Source organism: Chiloscyllium plagiosum, unplaced genomic scaffold (assembly GCF_037043375.1).
Source record: "Chiloscyllium plagiosum isolate Xiang-an unplaced genomic scaffold, Cpla_swu_hap1 HiC_scaffold_30, whole genome shotgun sequence".
Lineage (NCBI taxonomy): Eukaryota > Metazoa > Chordata > Chondrichthyes > Orectolobiformes > Hemiscylliidae > Chiloscyllium > Chiloscyllium plagiosum.
In genome coordinates, this window is record NW_028270168.1 from 8,917,307 (window position 1) to 8,938,812 (window position 21,506).

Genomic DNA, 21,506 nt, shown 5'->3' on the forward strand with positions numbered 1-21,506 from the left:
TCAGCACCAATTAGTGAAGGAATCTCCTTGCAAAATGCCATAATTTTACCCTGAAATTGGCAACCCAAGAGAAGCTCTTTATTCAGACAGACGCAGCACAGCAATTTACATGGATAACAGCAAAAAAAAAAGATAGTTTAAAAAAAGCAAACTGATTACCAGGTCCGGCTATGTATTTCATTAACGTTCAGAATGTGACCTTTTCTTTAATAGCTCAATTGGATGTCTCTCATTTAACATTTAAAGCAACAGTGCTATTATTGTCAAGGTCACTTTTGGTAAAAGCATTACATATCCTAATGACTGTTAGTGTGAGAATAAAAAAGAATTTCTTCAAGGATTTGAGTCCATTACCCGAGGGGACAGCACTTCTGCAGCGAAGGTGCATCGCTAAATCAAAACACTTCAGCTCCTTCACATGTGGTGAAAAACCCAAAACACTGTTTCAGAGAAGCAGGAAAGAATTCACTTTGGTGTCCTGGCCAATATTTATTTCTCAACCAACACTCTTAAAAATAGTGTTGTCTCAAATCTGCACGGTTATGCAGTTCCTCTGAAGCTCCCTCTATGCCAGTGAGATTAACTTCCATTTTCCGGACTCTCACAAAACAGCATTGGAGGGCATATTGCTTGCTGCGTTGCTGTTTGGGGGCCTTACTGAGGGAAAAGTAACTGCTATCCTTCCTACATAACAGCAGTTATCTGCAGAAACAAAGTGTACATCATTGTCTGTGGAGCACTTTGAGACATCCTCGTTGTTAATAGTGCTATAAAAGGCAAGGTCTTTCTTTCTATTCCCATTTCATTCTTCTCATGAAGCCTCTGTTTACCGTAAATGAAGTGAAAGCTCTGATTACTGCAGGAGCTCCTGTTAGAAATACAGTCAGTTCTGCTATAACATGTGTTTCCTCAACACAAATTTGTTTTAATGCAGTTGAAGAATTTAGACTGTTGTTTGTAGAATGTGAACATTTCTTACCTGTATTGGCCCCATTGGCTTAAATGGCTCTGCTATTGAGCAATTTTCTTATAACATGAGATCTCGCAGAGCGGAACTATCATGTCATATCAGAACTGACTTGTCTATAATTGACAGCATATAATTTGGGTCCAGCCAAATTAAATCAATGTTTAAAAAATGACTTGTTCATTGCAGTATTTACAATCAAACAAAAGAAGACCTACTCTCTGATCCCTCTTCAATGCTAAGTCTTCATTGAGTATCTTGGTTTTAGATTTGGACTGGGGCTCTTTCTCTTCCTGATATTGTTTTCCTCACAATTTTCTTTTTAGTGCCAAGTCTGGGTCTCCTCTCTCTGAATCTGAAGCTAGTTATCTCAGAGCTAGTCTCTTTTGACAACAATAAATAACCTGCTCCCTGTTTTTTAGCTTGTATTCCACCAGACTCACTCACTTTTTCCCTCAGTACAGTCTTGGTCTAAACATGGACAAAACAGCAGAACTCCAGAGGTGAGGCAAGGTCAGGTTTGACCAAGTGCAGCATCAAGGAGCCAGAGGAAACTGGAGTAAACAGGAAGCACAGGCTAAACTCTCTTCTGGTTGAGAGTCATACCTGTCATAAAGGGAAATAATTTTGTTTGTTGGAAATAAATCATTTTACTTTCAGCACATCTCGGCAGGAGTTCCTCAGCGTAGTGTCCTAGGCCCAACCTTTTCAGCTACTTCATCAGTGACTTTCCTCCACCATTATGTTGGAAGTCGCAGGTTACTGATGAGTGTACAATGTCTAGCACTATTCACAACTCCTCAAATATGAAGCAGTCCATGACTATATGCAGAAACACATGGATAATATTCAGACTGTGACTGCACAATTTTGCCAAAAAGGTTCCAGGCAATGGCCAACTCCAATAAGAGAAACTCCAACCATTATCCCTTGACATACAATAGTGTAACCATCCTAAAATCAACCCCTATTGCCATCATATGATTAATACTGAGCAGAAACTCACCTGGACAAGCCATGTCAATATTGTGGCTACACAGCTGAACAGAGTCTGCGAGTTTTGCAGTGAATACCCCAACTCCTGATTCACTAAAATATTTCCACTACCAACTAAGCATAGCCATGAATGTGATAGAGTGTCCTACACTTGTCTGGATGAGTTACAGTAATTCCAATAACATTCAAAAAGTTTGACCCTATCCTGGGCAAATCAGCCCACTTTGTCAGTACCCCATTCACTACATTAACTATTCACTCATTCCACACAATGGCAAAAGTGTGCACCATCTATGAGGTGCACTGCAGCAACTCATCAAGGCTCCTTCATCAGGACCTTCCAAACCCATGACTTGTACCATCTAGAAGGCAAAAAAGCAGCAAGTGCAAAGGAACACCACTACCTGCAAGTTTCTCTTCAAGTCGCATAACATCCCATCTTGCAACTATATCACCATTCCCTGAGTGTCACTGAGTCAAAATTCTGGAGGTAACATCCTCACAACATTGTGCGTGTACCCATACCTGATTGAGCTTAGTCATTGAAATTAGTGGCTCACCACTTCCTTCTCAAGGATAATAAATGCTTGCCTCATCCACAAGAAACTTTTTTTAAGTTCTGCAGATTTACATTCCAACATGATCTCAGTATTGGCTACGTTGTGTAAAACCACCCAAAATGCTGCATCGTTAACTAATAAACATCAGGTTGGTTTAGAATCTCTCCAACATTGTGAGAATTTCAGTATTGTGGAAATGAGTAGTTCATATGTCCTTTATTCTGTTAAGCTCTCAGTACTACAAGTGAAATCAGCACTTATACATATGTTGTCAAGTGCTTACATTAACAAGAAATAATTGTGTTGATTTACTTTCAGATAAAGAGCATGTTGTGTATTGTGTGGGTCGATATAACAGTAACCTTTTAATACAAAGCAGGAGTTGCCATTTCCATTTAGAATCAATACTGAATTGTTTCCATTGGCGACAAACATTTATCTGACAAGGAGTCCCGGAGACATTGATGGCTTGTGGTTTGTCTTGCAGGAGAAGTTGTAGAACTAAACTTAATGTGTTTTTATCGATGAGAAGGACCCAAGGTTCTACATATTTTAATCGCAGACGTTTCAAGTTGGCCTATCTAAGTGACCATTCCAAAGAAGCATCTCAGCAAAAGCAAAATTTAAGTATCAACACAAACTTGAGATTATTTTCTACAGAACATCAAGGGAACTGAAGGAGTGGGGTATCCCATTTACCAGCGCAACACTTGGTTGTTTGTGTTTTGAATGTAGGGATTTAGAAATAATCCTGGGGTGTCTGTTGGCTTATTTGCAATTTGCAGTTGATACCATAGTGCAGGTTCAATGTCTCTGCCAGCCGAGGCCCTACCTTCTCACTCTTGCCTGAGATATAGTCAACGCTGCCCACCACCAGTCACCTCCTAGGACTATGATGACTTTACGATTGACAAGTGTCTTTATTTTCAATTTCTTTTATGTTGTTTTACAAATAGACTTTAGATATTCGTTACTTATTGTGCATAATCAATATATTTGTATATAAAGAGCAGTTTGAATCCACAAAGGAAGTCAGGTAAACCTCAGGAGGTTATGATTTTGTTGCCTTTTGTGATCCCTGTTGTTTTTTTCAGAATATACTGGGACGTGACAGTTGAATGACAGGGTCTGGTTTATGACTTTGTGTGACAAGGTACCTTGATTTACATTTCTTAAAGATACAAAAGTGGCTTTTGAAAATTGAATTGAAGGCTCCAATGAAGTTAGGGAGAAGGAAATAAGTCTTAGTTACAGGTTAAGGGAGGTTTAATTTCCCAGGGACTGAAGGTAAGAATCATGTGGCAGGATTTAGGATTTTAATAATTTTACGCTAATGAGCAAATTAAAACCAACATGGATAAAGTATTGATCAAACGTAAAAAAATTATTAAAACATTGCTGATGCTGAAAATATGAAGCAAAAATGAAATTGCAGGAGAAACTCTGCAGGTCTGGCAACATCTGTGCAGGTTAGCGTTTTGAATCCAGTGACCCTTCATCAGTCATTGAACTTGAAACATTAACTCTATTTCTCTCTCCACAGATGTTGCTAGACCTGCTGAGTTTCTCCAGCAAATTCTGCTTTTACTTATGAAAGGTGGTTGACCTGAAACATTAACACTCTTTCTCTCCAGATGGTAGATGACCTGCTAAAGTTTTCTCACAATTTTGTTCTTGTTACAAAGAAGGCTTCTCTCTGTACTGCAGTTGTTGTGTGATGCTAATCTATGTTCTTATCCTCATTTGTGCCCACAATACTGATGTCATTCATAATTGCAAAACCGTGAATGATGTACTTCCCTTGATTACCATTATGGAGGAGGAAACTAGGATAAGATATCTTGCAATGGTTTAATGTAATACATCATGGACTGTCTGGCCCCTGGCTCAATAATCTAGATCCTGTTGGTGACTAAGATTTTTTCAGCATTCCAAAAGACAGACTTTCTTTTGCATTTTTAACTCCAAGCTTGTTGGAAAACATTAGCACCACTTAATTAACTGCAAGATACTTGCTTGGAATTAAATTAGATCACATAGAAACATGACATATCACACATTTCCTGTTTATTTTTGCTGTTTTACATTTTCAGGAAAGAAGTGGCAGAGATAGCATTTCAGGCAGAGGTGTTAAAATGGAGTGTCTAATTCAGTAGGTAATATGACACCATATAAAAATAGCAGATGTCAGAGGAGAGGTACAAGTATGCAGAGAAATTCAGTAACTAAACAGAAATAGAACTTAGCCTTTCATGTACCAACCTGATAAAGAACAGCCAATTGATCAAGAGCGTGCAGAACATAAAGCGTTTTATAGAAAGGGACCTTAGTTCTGTGGTTGACTGTTCAGTGGTTGATTACACATTAAAATGGTTGGCAAGACCCAAGACAATAAAAGGAAAAGATGAGTTATAGAGACCCTTCAGTCCAACTCGTCTATCTGACCAGATACTCTAAATTAATCTGGTCCCATTTGCCAGCACTTGGCCCATATCCCTCTAAACCCTTCCTATTCATGTACCCATCCAGATTTTAAATGTTGTAATGATACCAGCCTCCTCCACTTCCTCTGGCAGCTTGAACCCTTTTGATGAAGCTTTCTGAGCCTTTCCTCACAGTCAGGGAAGTAAAACCTGCTGTTATATTCTTATTGTCCTTCTCTGAGTGTTTTCCACTGACCACATCTTCAAATGGATCAGCAGCTACAGCTGGGTTTTGTGCCTAACGTGTAATCTCACAAATATTTTACGGGTTGTTATATATTTCACACACTAATGTAGGGTTACATGGAACATTTGCTATTGTAACAAGATGTTTGGTCCAATTGGTCTGTGGCAGTGTTTGTTCTCGACATGGACCTTCACCGAACCTTATCTTCTGATTTCTTTCCCTCTTATGTATTTATCCAACTTTCTCTTCAATGTATCTTTGCTATTTATCTCAACCAATCCTTGTGCTAGTAGTTCCACATTCTCATCACTCTCTCAGCAAACAATTTCTCCTGGATTCCCTTTTGCAATTCATTAATGACTGTCTTATATTTATGTCCCTCAGTTGTGATCTCCTCCACACAAGGAAATACCTTTCGACCTAACTTATCAAACTCTTGCATTACCTTCAATATTTCTATCATAACATCCCTCAACTTCTCAAAACTCCTTCTAAGAGGAGTATCCTCAGTTCCAGTGTCGTATTTGGAGTACTGTTTTGCCTTTCCTCCAGTCCCTCTATGTAGTAGACAAATATTCTGACCAATGTTCTATGTGAGTTTAATATGATTCTTCTGCTTTTGTATTCTAATTCTCCAGAAAGGATCCTTGTTGTTTTGTGCATATTTGAAGGCCTTATTAACACCCATCACCCCTTTCTGTGATTTATGTACCCATCCTCCCTTTGCTAATCTACTCCATTAGAGTTCTTATTTTCCAAGGAGTAATTACCTCTTTTTATAAAATCAAATGGCACCATTTTTCATTGTCTACATAGACAGTTATTAGTCACCTATTTTATAGCTATATGCGGGTAGTCATGGTTTTCCTTCACTTGATCATGTGATAATGTCACCTTCCCAGAAGGTAGTGAAATAACTCCACAGAGGGCGGTATCCCGTTATTTACACAGGCAGAGTACACGACACCAACCCAGCAAGCACAGAGCAGGCTCCTAGAGAGGACAGAACCTCTGACACTCCTGTTTATTTTTTTTAATTTTTTTATTTTTTCTTTTTTTTCTTTTTCTCTCCTTTTTTTTCTTTTCTTTTTGTCTTTCCTTTAAAGTTAAAGTTCCCCACTACAACTACCCTGTTACTTTTGTTCCTATCCAGAATCATTTAGATTTAGATTAGATTAGATTAAAGTGTGGAAACAGGCCCTTCGGCCCAACAAGTCCACACCGAACCGCCGAAGCGAAACCCCACCCATACCTCTACATTTACCCCTTACCTAACACTACGGGCAATTTAGCATGGCCAATTCACCTGACCCTGCACATCATTGGACTGTGGGAGGAAACTGGAGCACCCGGAGGAAACCCACGCAGACACGGGGGGAATGTGCAAACTCCACACAGTCAGTCGCCTGAGGCGGGAATTGAACCCGGGTCTCTGGCGCTGTGAGGCAGCAGTGCTAACCACTGTGCCACCGTGCCGCCCACGACACTCCTGTTTATATCTGTCAGCCAGGACTCCCTGATTGGACCAGGTTAACAGCCCCAATCAGGGAATTCATATTCTGAGGCTGACCGCATTCCAATCACTAGAGTAGACTGACAGGGAGCTCCCCTAATGCCTTTACACACTGTGATCCAGTCAGCTAGAGCTTACCCATCCTTTGATTTAATTTTGATTTGATTTATTGTTGAAACATCTTCCTAAGTACAGTAAAAAGCTTTGTTTTGTGAGCAGTACAGGCAGATCATACCAAACAAGGACATACAGATCATAGGGTGTTTAGACAGAGCAAGGCACACAAGGTTATGGCTGCACAGGAGATGCACAAAAGCAAGAACAACATTAGATTTGAAATTAGAGCTATCCAGTTACCCATCTTGTCCTTTCTCACCCCTGCTTCCCTTTCCGACAATGTCTGTCAATCTTCCTGCGAGATATCTGTCTCTCTTTATTATCTGTTCCAATGATACAGCAAAGAATTTCACTTTTTGCTCTTTGATGTTGCTCACTAAATCCCATTTTGTCTCCAGCTACTTCCATCACTTTCTGTCTGTGTCAGAAAATGTAAAATTCCTGTTATGTGACCACATCACAAACATATTCCGATTATCAGTAATCTGTCTGCTTGCTGCCCATGTCTCTATAGCATGCAACATATTACATCTTCCTCAGTATTAAGCAGAAGCTCCACATTGGTGTGATCACCAAATTTCGGAATTTGTGCTTCCAATTACTGATATTATGATTGTCCTCTTACATCATGAATAGTGGCAAGGACTCATCAAAACACAACTGATTCCAGGATTTAGCTCATGGACATCAAACAGCTTTTACAGGGCATGCAGTCCTGTGTTCTGCACCCAGAGTTATTTCTGTGAATTTTAAGCAGCAAATGATACATTATTAATCAATGACCCTCCTTGCAAATGATGCTCCACTTGCTGCTAACAATGTTGTGTACATTTCCTGAGTAGACCAGGAATATGGCTTAGTAGTTAATGATAATAATTGTTATTAATTACAGAACACTTCATAATCAGTGGATTTTAGTGTAAGAAAGATTTTTGAGACAAGGGTAGCATCTTAAATCAGAATCGATAAACTTGTCAGCGAGTTGAAATCTCAGCAGTGTAGACACAAAACCTCAGTCAAGGAATGGATTTCAAAGATAGTGGATAAAAAATGAAAGAACTGCGGGTGCTGGAAATCTGAGACAAAAACAGAAATTGCTGGAGAATCTCAGCAGGTCTGGTAGCATCTGTGGAGAGAAATCAGAGTTAGTGTTTTGGGTCCAGTGAACCTTCCTCAGAAAAAGGACAAGTTCTTGTTGATGCAATAAAACACTCTTCACAGAATCGATCACCAAAGGTGGAGATACCTGAGGATGATCAAGAGCTGATTAGATTAGATTAGATTACTTACAGTGTGGAAACAGGCCCTTCGGCCCAACAAGTCCACACGGACCCGCCGGAGCGCACCCACCCAGAACCAGTCCCCTACATTTACCCCTTCTCCAATCACTACGGGCAGTTAGTATGACCAATTCACCTGACCTGCACATTTTTGGACTGTGGGAGGAAACCGGAGAACCCGGAGGAAACCCACGCAGACACGGGGAGAATGTGCAAACTCCACACAGTCAGTCGCCTGAGGCAGAAATTGAACCCGGGTCTCTGGCACTGTGAGGGTGATGTCTGCAGAAGACTGTGAGTTTCCAAACAGATGATCACAGATAACTCTAACACCAACAACCTTGCAGGTCTCAGCACTAGTCACAACACCATGACATTGGCTGCCAAAGTCACTATGACCTGTTCTGAGGAAGGATCACTGGACCCAGTCACAGAGTAGCTAAAACCAACAGTGTAGGTGTATTTAAAGTAAAGCTAAATAAGTACCTGTTTGAAAAAGAAATTGAAGGAAAGGTTGATGAGGAGGTTTGTGAAGTATTAATGCTGGTAGAAACCAGTTGGGCCAAATGGCTTCCTAATTCTTTGTCTGTAGAATGTATAAGCTGATACCAACAAGACACAAAGTCTATGTGACATTAAATGTAAAGCATTGAATCCTGCTGTGGCCACTTACCCATGTGAAGATTCAGACAGAGAAAAAGATTCAGAGCAAAGGACAATAAAAATGACTCTGTTTTTAGCTCAGTTACCTCAAAGAAAGACAAAACATGCCATTAATTTATCTTTTTACATTTATTCTTAGCTTTGACAATAAAGTCCAATCAACAACTGAACTGATTCCCTTTTCTTGATTCATCTTACATCTGTCATTTTTGTGTTCTCCTGGCTAACTTGACAGGCCTGATGTATGGAACATTCACTTTTATTTGTGGCTTATATTCCTAATTTCTGAGTCTTTGTGGACATGAATAACTCAGATACATTTCAGAGAAGGCTGGCTAAGTCACGGGGGAGGTCATGCAGTAGATATCCTCCCAGCCAGAAGGTCCCACTCCATGACCTGAGGGCCAGAGAAGGTTCAAAGCACAAATCTTTCCAATGTGCCCAGTGGTGGACGGTAAGAGTGGAAGAGTGTCCTGATCAGTGTATTCACGACAGAATGGTAGTCATCAGTGTGACAGGCTGCTAAATCATTCCAGGAAAGCTGAGCTGGGGGGACAATGTGAGCATATGTATTAGTCTGCCCCATGAGCCACTAGATGTCAGAAGGGGGAAAGGAATAGAAAGTGAAAATGCAGGGAATGAGTGCAAGAAGGCTCATCTGTTGTATTCCCACGTCACCTGTTTCTGTGGTGCAGAATTCAATGTAATTTCTTGACATGTAGTGCATGATGGATGCCCAGAATAGAACACAATTAAATTCCCTGACCCTGTCTTGATCTACACAGGAACTAAGAAGGAAGAGAACCCGCAGGAATCCTCTGAGAGCCATTGTACTCAATCATTACCCAGGTACCTGTAAACTGCTCAAAACTCTTGGGAACAAGTATCAGGAGGAGGAAAAAATGGGCCTTGAGTCCTTTGCATATGGAGGATAAATAATTAATGTTTCAAACGATGTCGTGCTAGTAATATTTTAAGTTGTTGCTATTTTATTGATTCAGTGCAGATTTATTGCCAATATGCACCAAACAGCTGAGAGGATTTGTTACCATGTGAAAAACAAGACTCCAAATGGCTCAATGAGTTGCTTTTAACTCAATGAGGTGTGTATATCATGTTCTATTTCCCAAGGCTCATTACAGTTTAGAAGGGCTACATTTCTACTTCATGGCTGCATCTCGTCCTTGTTGCAAGGCCAGTCGATGTTATTCACTGAAGGCTCAACCCCTGAAAACAGGTGCAGCAAATCAATCTGTGTTCATTCAGGAATGGACATTTCAACTCCTGTTAATGAGGACAAGTTACACTACAAGCAGCACAAGTATTCCCAAAGTCAATGGACTCATTCAGTTTTTTTTTGTAAAGCTATCAGCAGCTGCTATTATGAATTTAATACCATTTGGCCATTTACTTAAACATTTTGACTCGTGAAGAAAGAAGACTGGAGACCTTTCCACTGAGACCTCAGCTAATGGGCATTTCAAAGCTGAGGAACGTCCCCTCATCTCTGTTTACTTGCTTCCACAGTGTCTGCTGAATTGTCTGCCAGAGATCCTTGCACAGTGCCAAGTGCATGTTCCCGCTAAGAGGCTTCTCTTGTACTGAGCAATAACTTTGAAGTATTTTACCATGCAAATAATCAAGATCCAAAATAGCTGTTATGAAACATCCTTAAGTAATCATATTTCAACAATGTTGAGGATGAAAGGAATATTCTACTAAGTTGAGACAACGAGAGATGAATGAATACAGATGGCAGAGTCAATAAGAAGGCCATTAACATGCTAAGGATTGAAATGGCATTGAGAAACAGCATAACTAAAGCTGCAACTGTTTCCCAAGGTCATCTGAACCTTGAGATGTGTTACCAGTTTAGAATATATTACAGAGTGCATTATTGTAATATTTCTGAATATGATAGCTATCACTACAATTTGTATTTTCCTGTTGGATTAGTTGATGGTGATGGAACCTTTGGAATTAGCAATAGTCAGAGAAGCAATACTGCCCTACAGAGTAGCACAACAGTGATGCTGTAATTATTTTACAGGAATAAAGGTAAGGTTTCCATTGTCTTATCAGACCAGAGGGTACTGTCCATGAGAAATAGATAACTGAGGGTCACAGGTGAGGGGAGAGGTTGAGAAGCAGCGTCCATCATGGTAATCTTAGCTGGTGTGGGAACTGAGCTCACGCTGTTGACTTTATGTTGCATCATAAACTGAGCATCCAGCCAACTGAGCTAACTGACCTTGTATGAGCAATCCTGCCAATTTCTCATTCTCTCATGCAGTGATGCAGATGAGTTCTGTATTTGGGGTGAGCCTGTGGAATTCACTACTGCAGAGAGCCTTCACGGCCAAAGGATTTTATGATTTCAAAAGGGAGTTGAATATAACATTGCAGCTAAAAGCTTTCAAAGGAGAAAAGCAAGAGCAGACAATTGACTTGGATGATCGGCCATGATCGTATTGAGTGGTAGACCATGCTCGAATGACCTGTTCCTGCTCCTATGTTCTATGTTTCTCTGTTTGTTGCAAGGAAATATTTACGAGCAAAGAACTGTGTTCATGAAAAAGTAGAAAGATCAGGTTGTGCCAGCCGGAGCATGTGACCACAGAGAATTTCCATGTGATGAGCCCAGCTGAGTCTAAATATCTCTTGGTATTTCGAATGAGGGTTATGTGATGCAACCTCATTGTATCAGACAGTTCGTAACTGACATCATGAATAAGCTCCGCCCATCAGGATACAGCTTGTTCTGCTGCAACGCGCGTTTCGCCAATGCAAATTGGCTGTTATGTGATTGACAAATACAGGACACTGTTTCTAAAATGCAATTGCATCACCAACACTTTAAGCGCTTTTTTATTATGCAATTTTTGTGTAGCGTGGGTTCGCACAAGAATGCAACGATCACATAATAGCAGAACTACCTGTATAAAGCACTGTTCCTGAGAGGAGCTAACTAGTGTTACAAATGTGTGTTTGCAGTGAGCAGTTCAGTTCTAGTCCATGTTGTGACATAGTACTTATTCTTCAGTGCAGCCTGTGATCTGACAAGTCTTTCGTGTAACTAGCTATTAAGTAATATGCCATAAACCTCTTCTGTTTTATGAAGACTGAGTTTCTCTTCTGCCAAAAACTTTGTGCATGGGCATTCTTGCCACCCAGTATTTGTAACTTACAGTGAGAGCAATTAGATGAATTAGTGACAGTGAGCTTACCCAAGCCATCTCAGTTCCAGTGGACAAGACCTTGCTGGCAGAGTTGGATTTGAAAATACACCAAATTCTTCCTCACATGCGTCTATATACAAGAATTATAGAAATGATTTTGAGTCTGTGTTCAAAAAGTCAGATTTGAGAACATTTTTGAAGACAAGTGAGCTGGAAAGGGGAAGACATTTAACCACATCGGGCACTGGAATCTCAGAAGTCTGTCATTGTTGTTATATTGAGAGGAGTTCACAATACAGAGTAAACCAGGCTGGATGGATGAGGAATGTGATCCAGAACAGAAGTCACCAGCAGTTGGTGGGTAACACCTTGGGTGAATGCCAGAGACTAGGATACAAGGGGTTAATAATGGGGTCTTGCAGATCAGATTGATTTTAAATCGAAGCTCTGAGTGTAACATTGCTGCGCTGTTTTACTTTGAACTGTGTGAATTTTCTTTGGCCACAGAATGAATCATGGAGCAGTTCTAATGACGACGTTGTGTCTGAGGGTGATACAAGTTAAATTCCTATCCTGGCATGTCTGATCTGACTGGTTCAAACCCCAAAAGAAGCCATGTACTTGGAATATTAGAGGGAAAGGAAAGAGGGAAGTTACTCAGATGATTTCCTTCCCTTTTCATTCTGAGAGCTGTGTTTCCAGAGCATATTATTGCTAACAGACATACAGGAGGGCAGAACTGCGACACGCAGTGTGTTATTGTTGTAACTTGCTTTACGTTGATTCTGTAATGTCGTGTATTATCTGAAACATGCATTTCCATTATTTTTCAGGCAGCTACTTTGGAGAGACAGATCTTTGATTTCCTGGGCTATCAATGGGTTCCTATCCTGGCCAACTTTTTGTACATTATGGCAATCATCCTGGGTATCTTTGGAACCATCCAATACAGACCCAAATACTTAGTTATGGTAAGTGCGTCATTTGGCTTGTAACTGTTATAGAGTCATAGAAATGTGCAGCACGGAAACAGACCTTTCGGTCCAACCTGTCCATGCTGACTGGATATCCCAACCCAATCTAGTCCCACCTGCCAGCACCCGGCCCATATCCCTCCAAACCCTTCCTATTCATATACCCATCCAGGTGCCTTTTAAATGCTGCAATTGTACCAGCCCTCTTCACTTCCTCCAGGTGAAAACAAGGACTGCAGATGCTGGAAACCAGAGTCTAGATTAGAGTGGTGCTGGAAAAGCACAGCAGGTCAGGCAGCAACCAAGGAGCAGGAAAACCGACGTTTCAGGCAAAGATGAAGGGCACCACTCTAATCTAGACCCCACTACTTCCTCTGACAGCTCATTCCAAACACATACTACCCTCTGCATGAAATAGTTGCCCCTTAGGTCCCTTTTATATCTTTCCCCTCTCACCCTAAACCTTTGCCCTCTAGTTCTGGACTCCCCGACCCCAGGGAAAAGATTTTATCTATTTATCCTATCCATGCCCCTCATGATTTTATAAATCTCTATAAGGTTACCCCTCAGCCTCCGATGCTCCAGGAAAAACAGCCCATCCTATTAATCTCTCTGTTTAGCTTAAATCCTCCAAGCCTGGCAACATCTTTGTAAATCTTTTATGAACCCTTTCAAGTTTCACAATATCCTTCCGATAGGAAGGAGATCAGAATTGCATACAATATTCCAACAGTGGCCTAACTAATGTCCTGCATAGCTGCAGCATGACCTTCCAACTTTTGTACTCAATACTCTGACCAATAAAGGAAAGCATACCAAATGCCTTCTTCACTATCCTATCTACCTGCAACTCCACTTTCAAGGAGCTATGAACCTGCAATCCAAGGTCTCTTTGTTCAGCCACACTCCCCAGGACCTTACCATTAAGTGTATAAGTCTTGCTCTGATCTGCCTTTCCAAAATGCAGCACCTCACATTTATCTAAATTAAACTCCATCTGCCACTTCTCAGCCCATTGGCCCATCTGGTCCAGATCCTGTTGTAATCTGAGGTAATCTTTTTCACTCCACTACACCTCCAATTTTGGTGTCATCTGCAAAAATACTAACTTTACCTCCTATGTTCACATCCAAATCATTTATATAAATGACAAAAAGTAGTGGACCCAGCACCGATCCTTGTGACACTCCGCTGGTCACAGGCCTCCAGTCTGAAAAACAACCCTCCACCACCACCCTCTTCTACCTTCAAGCCAGTTCTGTATCCAAATAGCTAGTTCTCCCTGTATTCCATGAACTCTAACCTTGCTAACCAGTTTCCCACGGGGAACCTTGTTGAATGCCTTGCTGAATTCCATACAGATTACGTCCACCACTCTGCCCTCATCAATCCTCTTTATTACTTCTTCAAAAAACTCAATCAAGTTTGTGACACATGATTTCCCATGCACAAAACCATGCTGACTATCCCTAATCAGTCCTTGCCTTTCCAAATATATGTACATCCTGTCCCTCAGGATTCCCTCCAACAACTTGCCCACCACCGACATCAGGCTGACCGGTCTATAGTTCCCTTGCTTGTCCTTACCACCTTTCTTAAACCGTGGCACCACGTTAGCCAACCTCCAGTTTTCTGGCACCTCACCTGTGACTATCGATGATTCAAATATCTCAGCAAGAGACCCAGCAATCACTTCTCTAGCATCCCACATAGTTCTAGGGTACCCCTGATCAGGTCCTGGGGATTTATCTACTTGTATGAGTTTCAAGACATCCAGCACTCTGTAATATGGACCTTTTTCAAGATGCACCATCTATATCCATACATTCTATGTTTTCCATGTGCTTCTCTACAGTAAACACTGATGCAAAATACTCGTTTAGTATCTCCCCCATCTCCTGCGGCTCCACACAAAGGTTGCCTTGCTGATCTTTGAGGGGCCCTATTCTCTCCCTAGTTACCCTTTTGTCCTTAATGTATTTACAAAAATGCTTTGGATTCTCCTTAACCTTATTTGCCAAAGCTCTCTCATGTCCCCTTTTTGCCCTCCTGATTTCCCTCTTACGTATACTCCTACTGCCTTTATACTCTTCTAAGGATTCACTTGATCTCTCCTGTCCATACCTCATATATGCTTCCTTCTTTTTCTTAACCAAACCCTCAATTTCTCTAGTCATCTCGCATTCCCTACACCTACCAGCCTTTCCTTTCACCCTAACAGGAATATACTTTCTCTGAATTCTCGCTATCTCACTTCTGAAGGCTTCCCATTTTCCAGCCATCTCTTTAACTGCAAACATCTGCTCCCAATCAGCTTTTCAAAGTTCTTGACTAATACCGTCAAAATTAGCCCTCCTCTAATTTAGAAACTCAGTTGTAAGATTTGATCTATCCTTTTCCATCACTATTTTAAAACAAATAGAATTATGGTCGCTGGCCCCAAAGTGCTCCCCCACTGACACCTAAGTCACCTGCCCTGCCTTATTTCCCAAGAATAGGTCACATTTTGCACCTTCGCTAGTAGGTACATCCACATACTGAATCAGAACATTTTCTTGTACACACTTAACAAATTCCTGTCCATCTAAACCCTTAACACAATGGCAGTTCCAGTCTATGTTTGGAAAGTTAAAATCCCCTATCATAACCACCCTATTATTCTTACAGATCGCTGAAATCTCCTTACAAATTTGTTTCTCAATTTCCCTCTGACTATTGGGGGGTCTATAATACAATCCCAATCAGGTGAGCAACCCTTTCTTATTTCTCAGTTCCATCCAAATAATTTCCTTGGATGTATTCCCAGGATGATTTCCCAGTTAAAATTTCGAAACCCACTGAGTTTCTCCAGCAATTTCTGTGTTTGTGTGAGAGATTTAGGAAGTTTCCTGTGCCAATAAATTAAAAACACCAGCATGAAAGAAAACCAGAAAAAATAGTCGAGGTTGGGGTAAGAACGTAAAAATGCCAGCATGATGTTAATGCACTCTTGCATTAAAGTTCAACAGCTCTTGAGTGTTCGACTTGCTAATATGGTTTGTTCGGGTCATCACCGTGGTAACAAGCATCTCAGGAAGTCACTCACTGTTCGATGTGAATTCTGCACAGAGCAAGGCCCGTTTGTTTTCCCAATCCAATGCAGCAAATCTAAATGTATAAATACCAGTGTGTATTTTTCATTCATTCAGAGTTGGCTTTTCTGCAAGTTACTGTATGAAATATCTCCATACTGAAGTGGATCCTTTAACTAAATTGCTAATTTAACAGAGCTGCCAACTATTTGTTGGTGCCAGAACCTTATTTTGTTAGAATATAAACCAGTGTATTTGAAAAGTCTTAAAAGGTTTGCTTTGAAATGGAAGTCCATGTGCTCAGATACTGCCCCCAAGGGCTCTGCATTGGAGGACTGAATAGTTGTATAGTGCCTCAGGGATACATTACACTCAGCACCTTCAGCAGTGACCCACCGGATACTCGCTGTTTAATGTGGCTGTTTTCAGGCCACCTGCCTATGGGATAATGCTGGGATTTAATATTGCTGTCTCTATGGTTCTTACTATCAAAGCAATGAAATGAAGGGCATCTTATTGGGCAATGGAGCAGTTGAAAAGACTGTAATTAACTGTATAGTTTCAATTCTAGTGGAACAAGCAGTCCTTTGAAGCAAAAGCAATATCACTGACAATCTCAAATAAAAACAGAAATTACCAGAACTACTCAGCACCCTTGGAAGATCAGATTGCATGGGGGAGAAACCAAGTGAATGTTTCAAGTCAGTGACAAAAAAATTATCCTACTTCAATGTTAACTCTGACTCTGATTTTATACATTCACATCATATTCTTGAAGGAAGCTGCTCCAAGGGTTTTAGTGATTTCAGTTTCGTAGGTTTTCCCTCTCCCAGTGACAACCGAAACCGGGGGCCAAGTCAGGGGATCACCTGGCATTCGGCAGCAGTAATGTCAGTAAATGGGTAGGCAATAGTAGTATCCTTACCCAGTAACTTTTCAATATGAATTATTCCATGGGATGTGGGTTTGGTGGCAAGGCCAACATTCATTTTCTGTCCCTAATTGCCCTTGATCTGAGAACTTTACTCGACCATTTCAGAGCACTACTTCAGAGTGGCATGGTGGCTCAATGGTTAGCACTGCTACCTCACTGTACTAGGGACCTGGGTTCAATCCCAGCCTCGGGTGACTGTCTGTGTGGAGTTTGCGCGTTGTCTGTGTGGCGTTTGCTCTGGTTTTCACCCCCTGTGCAAGTTAGGTGGATTGGCCATGCTGAATTACCCATAGTGTCAAGGGACGTACAGACCAGGTGGAATAACCATGGAAAATACAGCATTACAGGGATGGGGTGGGATTCTGTTCAGAGGGTCAATGTGGGCTGGATGCCTGCCTCCACACTGTAGGGATTCTATTACATTTAATATAATGTGAGCATGCGATGCCAACTACTATCAGAATGGAGAACTGCCACCATCCCTATTTCTGGCAAAGTGTACAGTGTCTTCTTTTGCTGACGTGGTAGAGGGAAATGATTAGATAGTCTCATAAGAAGAGGCTCCTGTCTTAAACAAGATGCAGGTTATTGCATGACGGCAATCTTCCACTTACACCAACACAGACAGACATCCTGAAAACTGAAATAAAGCTCAATAATTATATTAACACAAGAATTGTTTTTAAACATGTATAGAACTTATTATTGTGGAATTTGGCATTTCACAGATATGGAATTAGTTTATCAGGACCAATCATTCTGAAATTAGTGATTCATTTGGATGTCAATTACATTACACTTGATATACTAAGATGTTCTTACATGTTCTTAAGGGTTCTTACATGAAGAATAATAGTGTAGAATAGAATATTCTCACCAGCTGCTGATTGCAAAGGAGTTAGCAGTACACCCAGGGAGGAGAGTAAACTCACTAACAACAGCTTCTGGATTTCCATGTCATTCTGTGCATGTATGGACTCCATTGATGTTGGAGCAGAAAAAGGCCATTCAGCCCATCGAGTCTACTCTGCTGTACGATGAGATCGCAGGTGATTTGATAATCCTCAACTCCAGTTTTCTGCCTTTTCTCCATAACCCTTGATTCTGAACCTATTGTCATTGCCAGCACAAAATCCAAGCCTCAGATTTCATAGATGGAAATGTGTTGCTGGAGAAGCGCAGCAGGTCAGGCAGCATCTAGGGAACAGGAGAATCGACGTTTCGGGCAATGCCCTGAAGAAGGGCTAATGCCCGAAACGTCGATTCTCTCTGTTCCCTAGATGCTGCCTGACCTGCTGCGCTTCTCCAGCAACACATTTCCATCTCTGATCTCCAGCATCTGCAGACCTCATTTTCTCTTCAGATTTCATAGAACAGTACAGGCCCTTTGGCCCTCGAAGTTGTGCTGGCTTTCTATCCTACTTTAAGATCAAACTACTCTGCATACTCTTCATTTTACTATCATCCATGTGCCTATCCAAGAGTCGCTTAAATGCCCTTAATGTCTCTGACTCTACTACCACTGCTGGCAGTGCATTCCACACACACCCACCACTCTCTATGTAAAGAACCTACCTCCTACATCTCCCCTCAACCTTCCTCCAATCACCTTAAAATTATGCCCTCACATGATAGCCATTTCTGTCCTGGTAAAAAAAGTCTCTGACTAATCACTCTATTGACCCCTTTCCACAGAGAGAGCTTGACCTGCTAAGAGTTTTAATTGATCCTGTAGTTTGTATTGCCTTATTCTTGGGAAGAAACCAACTTGTACATATATTCTATTCTTCAATATAGAGTCCATTGAGAGAAGGATAAGAACTTGCAAACAGTGTAAGCCTCAATAAAAAAAAATATGAGTAACCTAATAACAGTAACAAAAACAGGAATTGCGAGAAAAACTCAGCAGGTCTGGCAACATCTGTGGAGAGAAAGTAGCGTTAACGTTATGGGTCCAGTGACCCTTCTTCTTAAGTTCTACTTTTGTTTCTGATTCCCAGGATCCGCTGTTCTTTCAGTCCTTTAATATAATAACAGTGCTGAACCACAGCAGTAACAGAGGCTTGAATTCTAGAGATGGCTATCTACATGCAAGAGTCAATGAGTGGCTCAGTAAGCCCCAGCAACAGTGGAGAAATTGATAACAGCTTAACTCCAATAATGATCTGTTAAGTGGATGGCAGAATTGAGATGAGCAGGTTGCTCAGTCTCAGCTGTGGCTCAATTGGTAGCAACATAGTTCTGTAATTAAGAGGTTCTGGGTTGTCGTCCCATTTTAGGTCTTAAGCACAAAAATCAAAGGTTGACATGACAGTGCAGTATTGAGACTGTCAGAATTGTAACCTTTTTTGAAAAAGGTATTAAACGGAGATCCTGTCGCCCCATGAGATGGATGTAAAAAAGTCCAATGCAATATTTTGTAGGAGTGGAATTACCCCTGGTGTCCTGCTCAATATTTATCCCTCAATCACTTACACAAAAAACAGATGACTCAATCAGTATCGCGTTTCAGTTTTGGGCTCTTTCTGTACACAAATTGACTGCCACAATTCTTGTGTTGAAAATTTGGCTAGGCTACAAAATTATCTCAATAGATATCAAGGGCTTTGAACTATATAATGGGACTTAAAGGAGCTGTTATAATGGCAAGTCTTTCATTTCTCTGTAGTATTTTGGAGGAATGTTATTGAATCATATTTTTGTTCAGTAAGATGTTTTTGATTTTATTTCATCAAGACTTTTTGTAATTTATCATCAATAACGGTGACTGAAAACATCATGTTATTGAATCTGTACTTTTCAGTGGCTCTGCTCATTTACTGGCCCTTGGGAAAATTGGATGGGAGATACTTTCAAATTAATCATTCGCTGATGCAACTAATGCACTAAAGCTATTCAGGTGCCACAGTGGCCCAGTGGTTAGCTCTGCTGCCTCATAGCAGCAGGGTCCCAGGATCAATTCCAGCCTCGGATGACTGTCTGTGTAAAGTTTGACATTCTCCCTATATCTGTGTGGGCTTGCTCTGGTTTCCTCCCCCAATCCAAAGATGTGCAGGTCAGATGGCTTGGCCATGCCCATGGTGTTAGGTCAATTAGTCAGAGGGAAGTGGGTCACCCTTCAGAGGGTTGGTTGGACCAAAGGGCCTGCTTCCACACTGTAGGGAATCTAATTTATTCCTTTGGCATCACACACACACCAAGGTTTGAGTTTGGGCGATGGAGTAAAACCAGTCATCCCAAAAATGAGGAGAAACGCAGAACTGGTTGTCAACTGTCAATCAATTCATTCAGAGCCAAGATCGACCCTCTCAGGATTGTGCAGGATAGACACAACAATGACTGGGGCAAAAATAAAATTTAAATGAATAAAAATGAAAGGTGGAAATTGAGTTCAGAATTGTTAAAATGTACAAGCGTAAGAAAATTAAGTTATTGTTGAGGCTTATGCCAAGTGGATGAATGCCATTGCTCCTAGTTCTGCCTTTTAAATAACACTGGGGTCAGATATTGAGTCAATCTATTCAAAGGATATCTTTAATGCACTCAGAAGCCTGCTGCCTTATTCTTCTGAATAGAACCCTGTGTTTACTTCCTTAGAAATGTCACTGCAGCCTTGGCTGCTGATGATGAGAAAACTCTGCTGGCTTGAACACAATCAAACACTTGTTCAAGGTCAATCGAAAAGCTTCTAAAAATAAACTAAGAATAGAGAAGACTGTTGTGACCATCACACCTTCGCAGACGAGTTGTATGTCAGAATGAAAACTTCACTTGTTTCTTCCTGTCCCAGAAAGCAGCCAACTTGCCGTGTGCTTCGTGTATTTAATAGGAGAGGCTTAGAACAGGCGAAAGGGTGAAATGCTGCCAGTGTCAGATTGAACATCCATTTACAAACTGCCCATTATAGTCACTGTCCATTCTACACCCTGCCCATTATAGGCACTGTCCATTCTACACCCTGCCCATTATGGGCAATGTCCATTCTCCACCCTGCTCATTATAGGCACTGTCCATTCTACACCCTGCCCATTATAGGCACTGTCCATTTACAAACTGCCCAGTATCATCACTGCCCATTCTCCACACAGCCCATTATAGTCACTGTCCATTCTACACCCTGCCCATTACAGTCACTGTCCATTCTACACCCTGCCCAATATAGTCACTGTCCATTCTACACCCTGCCCATTACAGTCATTGTCCATTTGCAAACTGCCCATTATAGGCACTGACCATTCTACATACTGCCCATTACAGGCACTGCCCATTCTACACCTTGCCCACTTTAGAAACTGTCCATTCTACACCCGGCTCATTATAGTCACTGTCCATTCTATACCTTGCCCATTACAATCACTGACCATTCTACACACAGCCTATTATAGTCACTGTCCATTCTCTACCCTGCCCACTATAGTCACTGTCCATTCTACACCCTGCTCATTATAAGCACTGTCTATTCTTCATACTGCCCATTATAGACACTGTCAATTCTACACCCTACCCATTATGGGCACTGTCCATTCTCCATCCTGCCCATTATAGTCACTGTCCATTCTACACCATTCCCATTATCGTCACT

General features: G+C 41.1%; 1 protein-coding gene across 3 annotated transcripts in view; it reads left to right on the plus strand.

Annotated features, from left to right (window-relative positions):
- The window catches only part of LOC122563496 (sodium/potassium-transporting ATPase subunit beta-1-interacting protein 1), a 591,744-nt gene that overhangs the window by 342,887 nt on the left and 227,351 nt on the right, over positions 1-21,506 (plus strand). For all 3 annotated transcript variants that reach the window (XM_087976711.1, XM_043717291.2, XM_043717290.2), the window contains exon 2: positions 12,779-12,916. In XM_087976711.1, coding sequence (XP_087832837.1) covers positions 12,857-12,916 — 60 coding nt within the window. In that variant the 5' untranslated portion in view covers positions 12,779-12,856. The remainder of the gene's footprint in view (positions 1-12,778; positions 12,917-21,506) is intronic.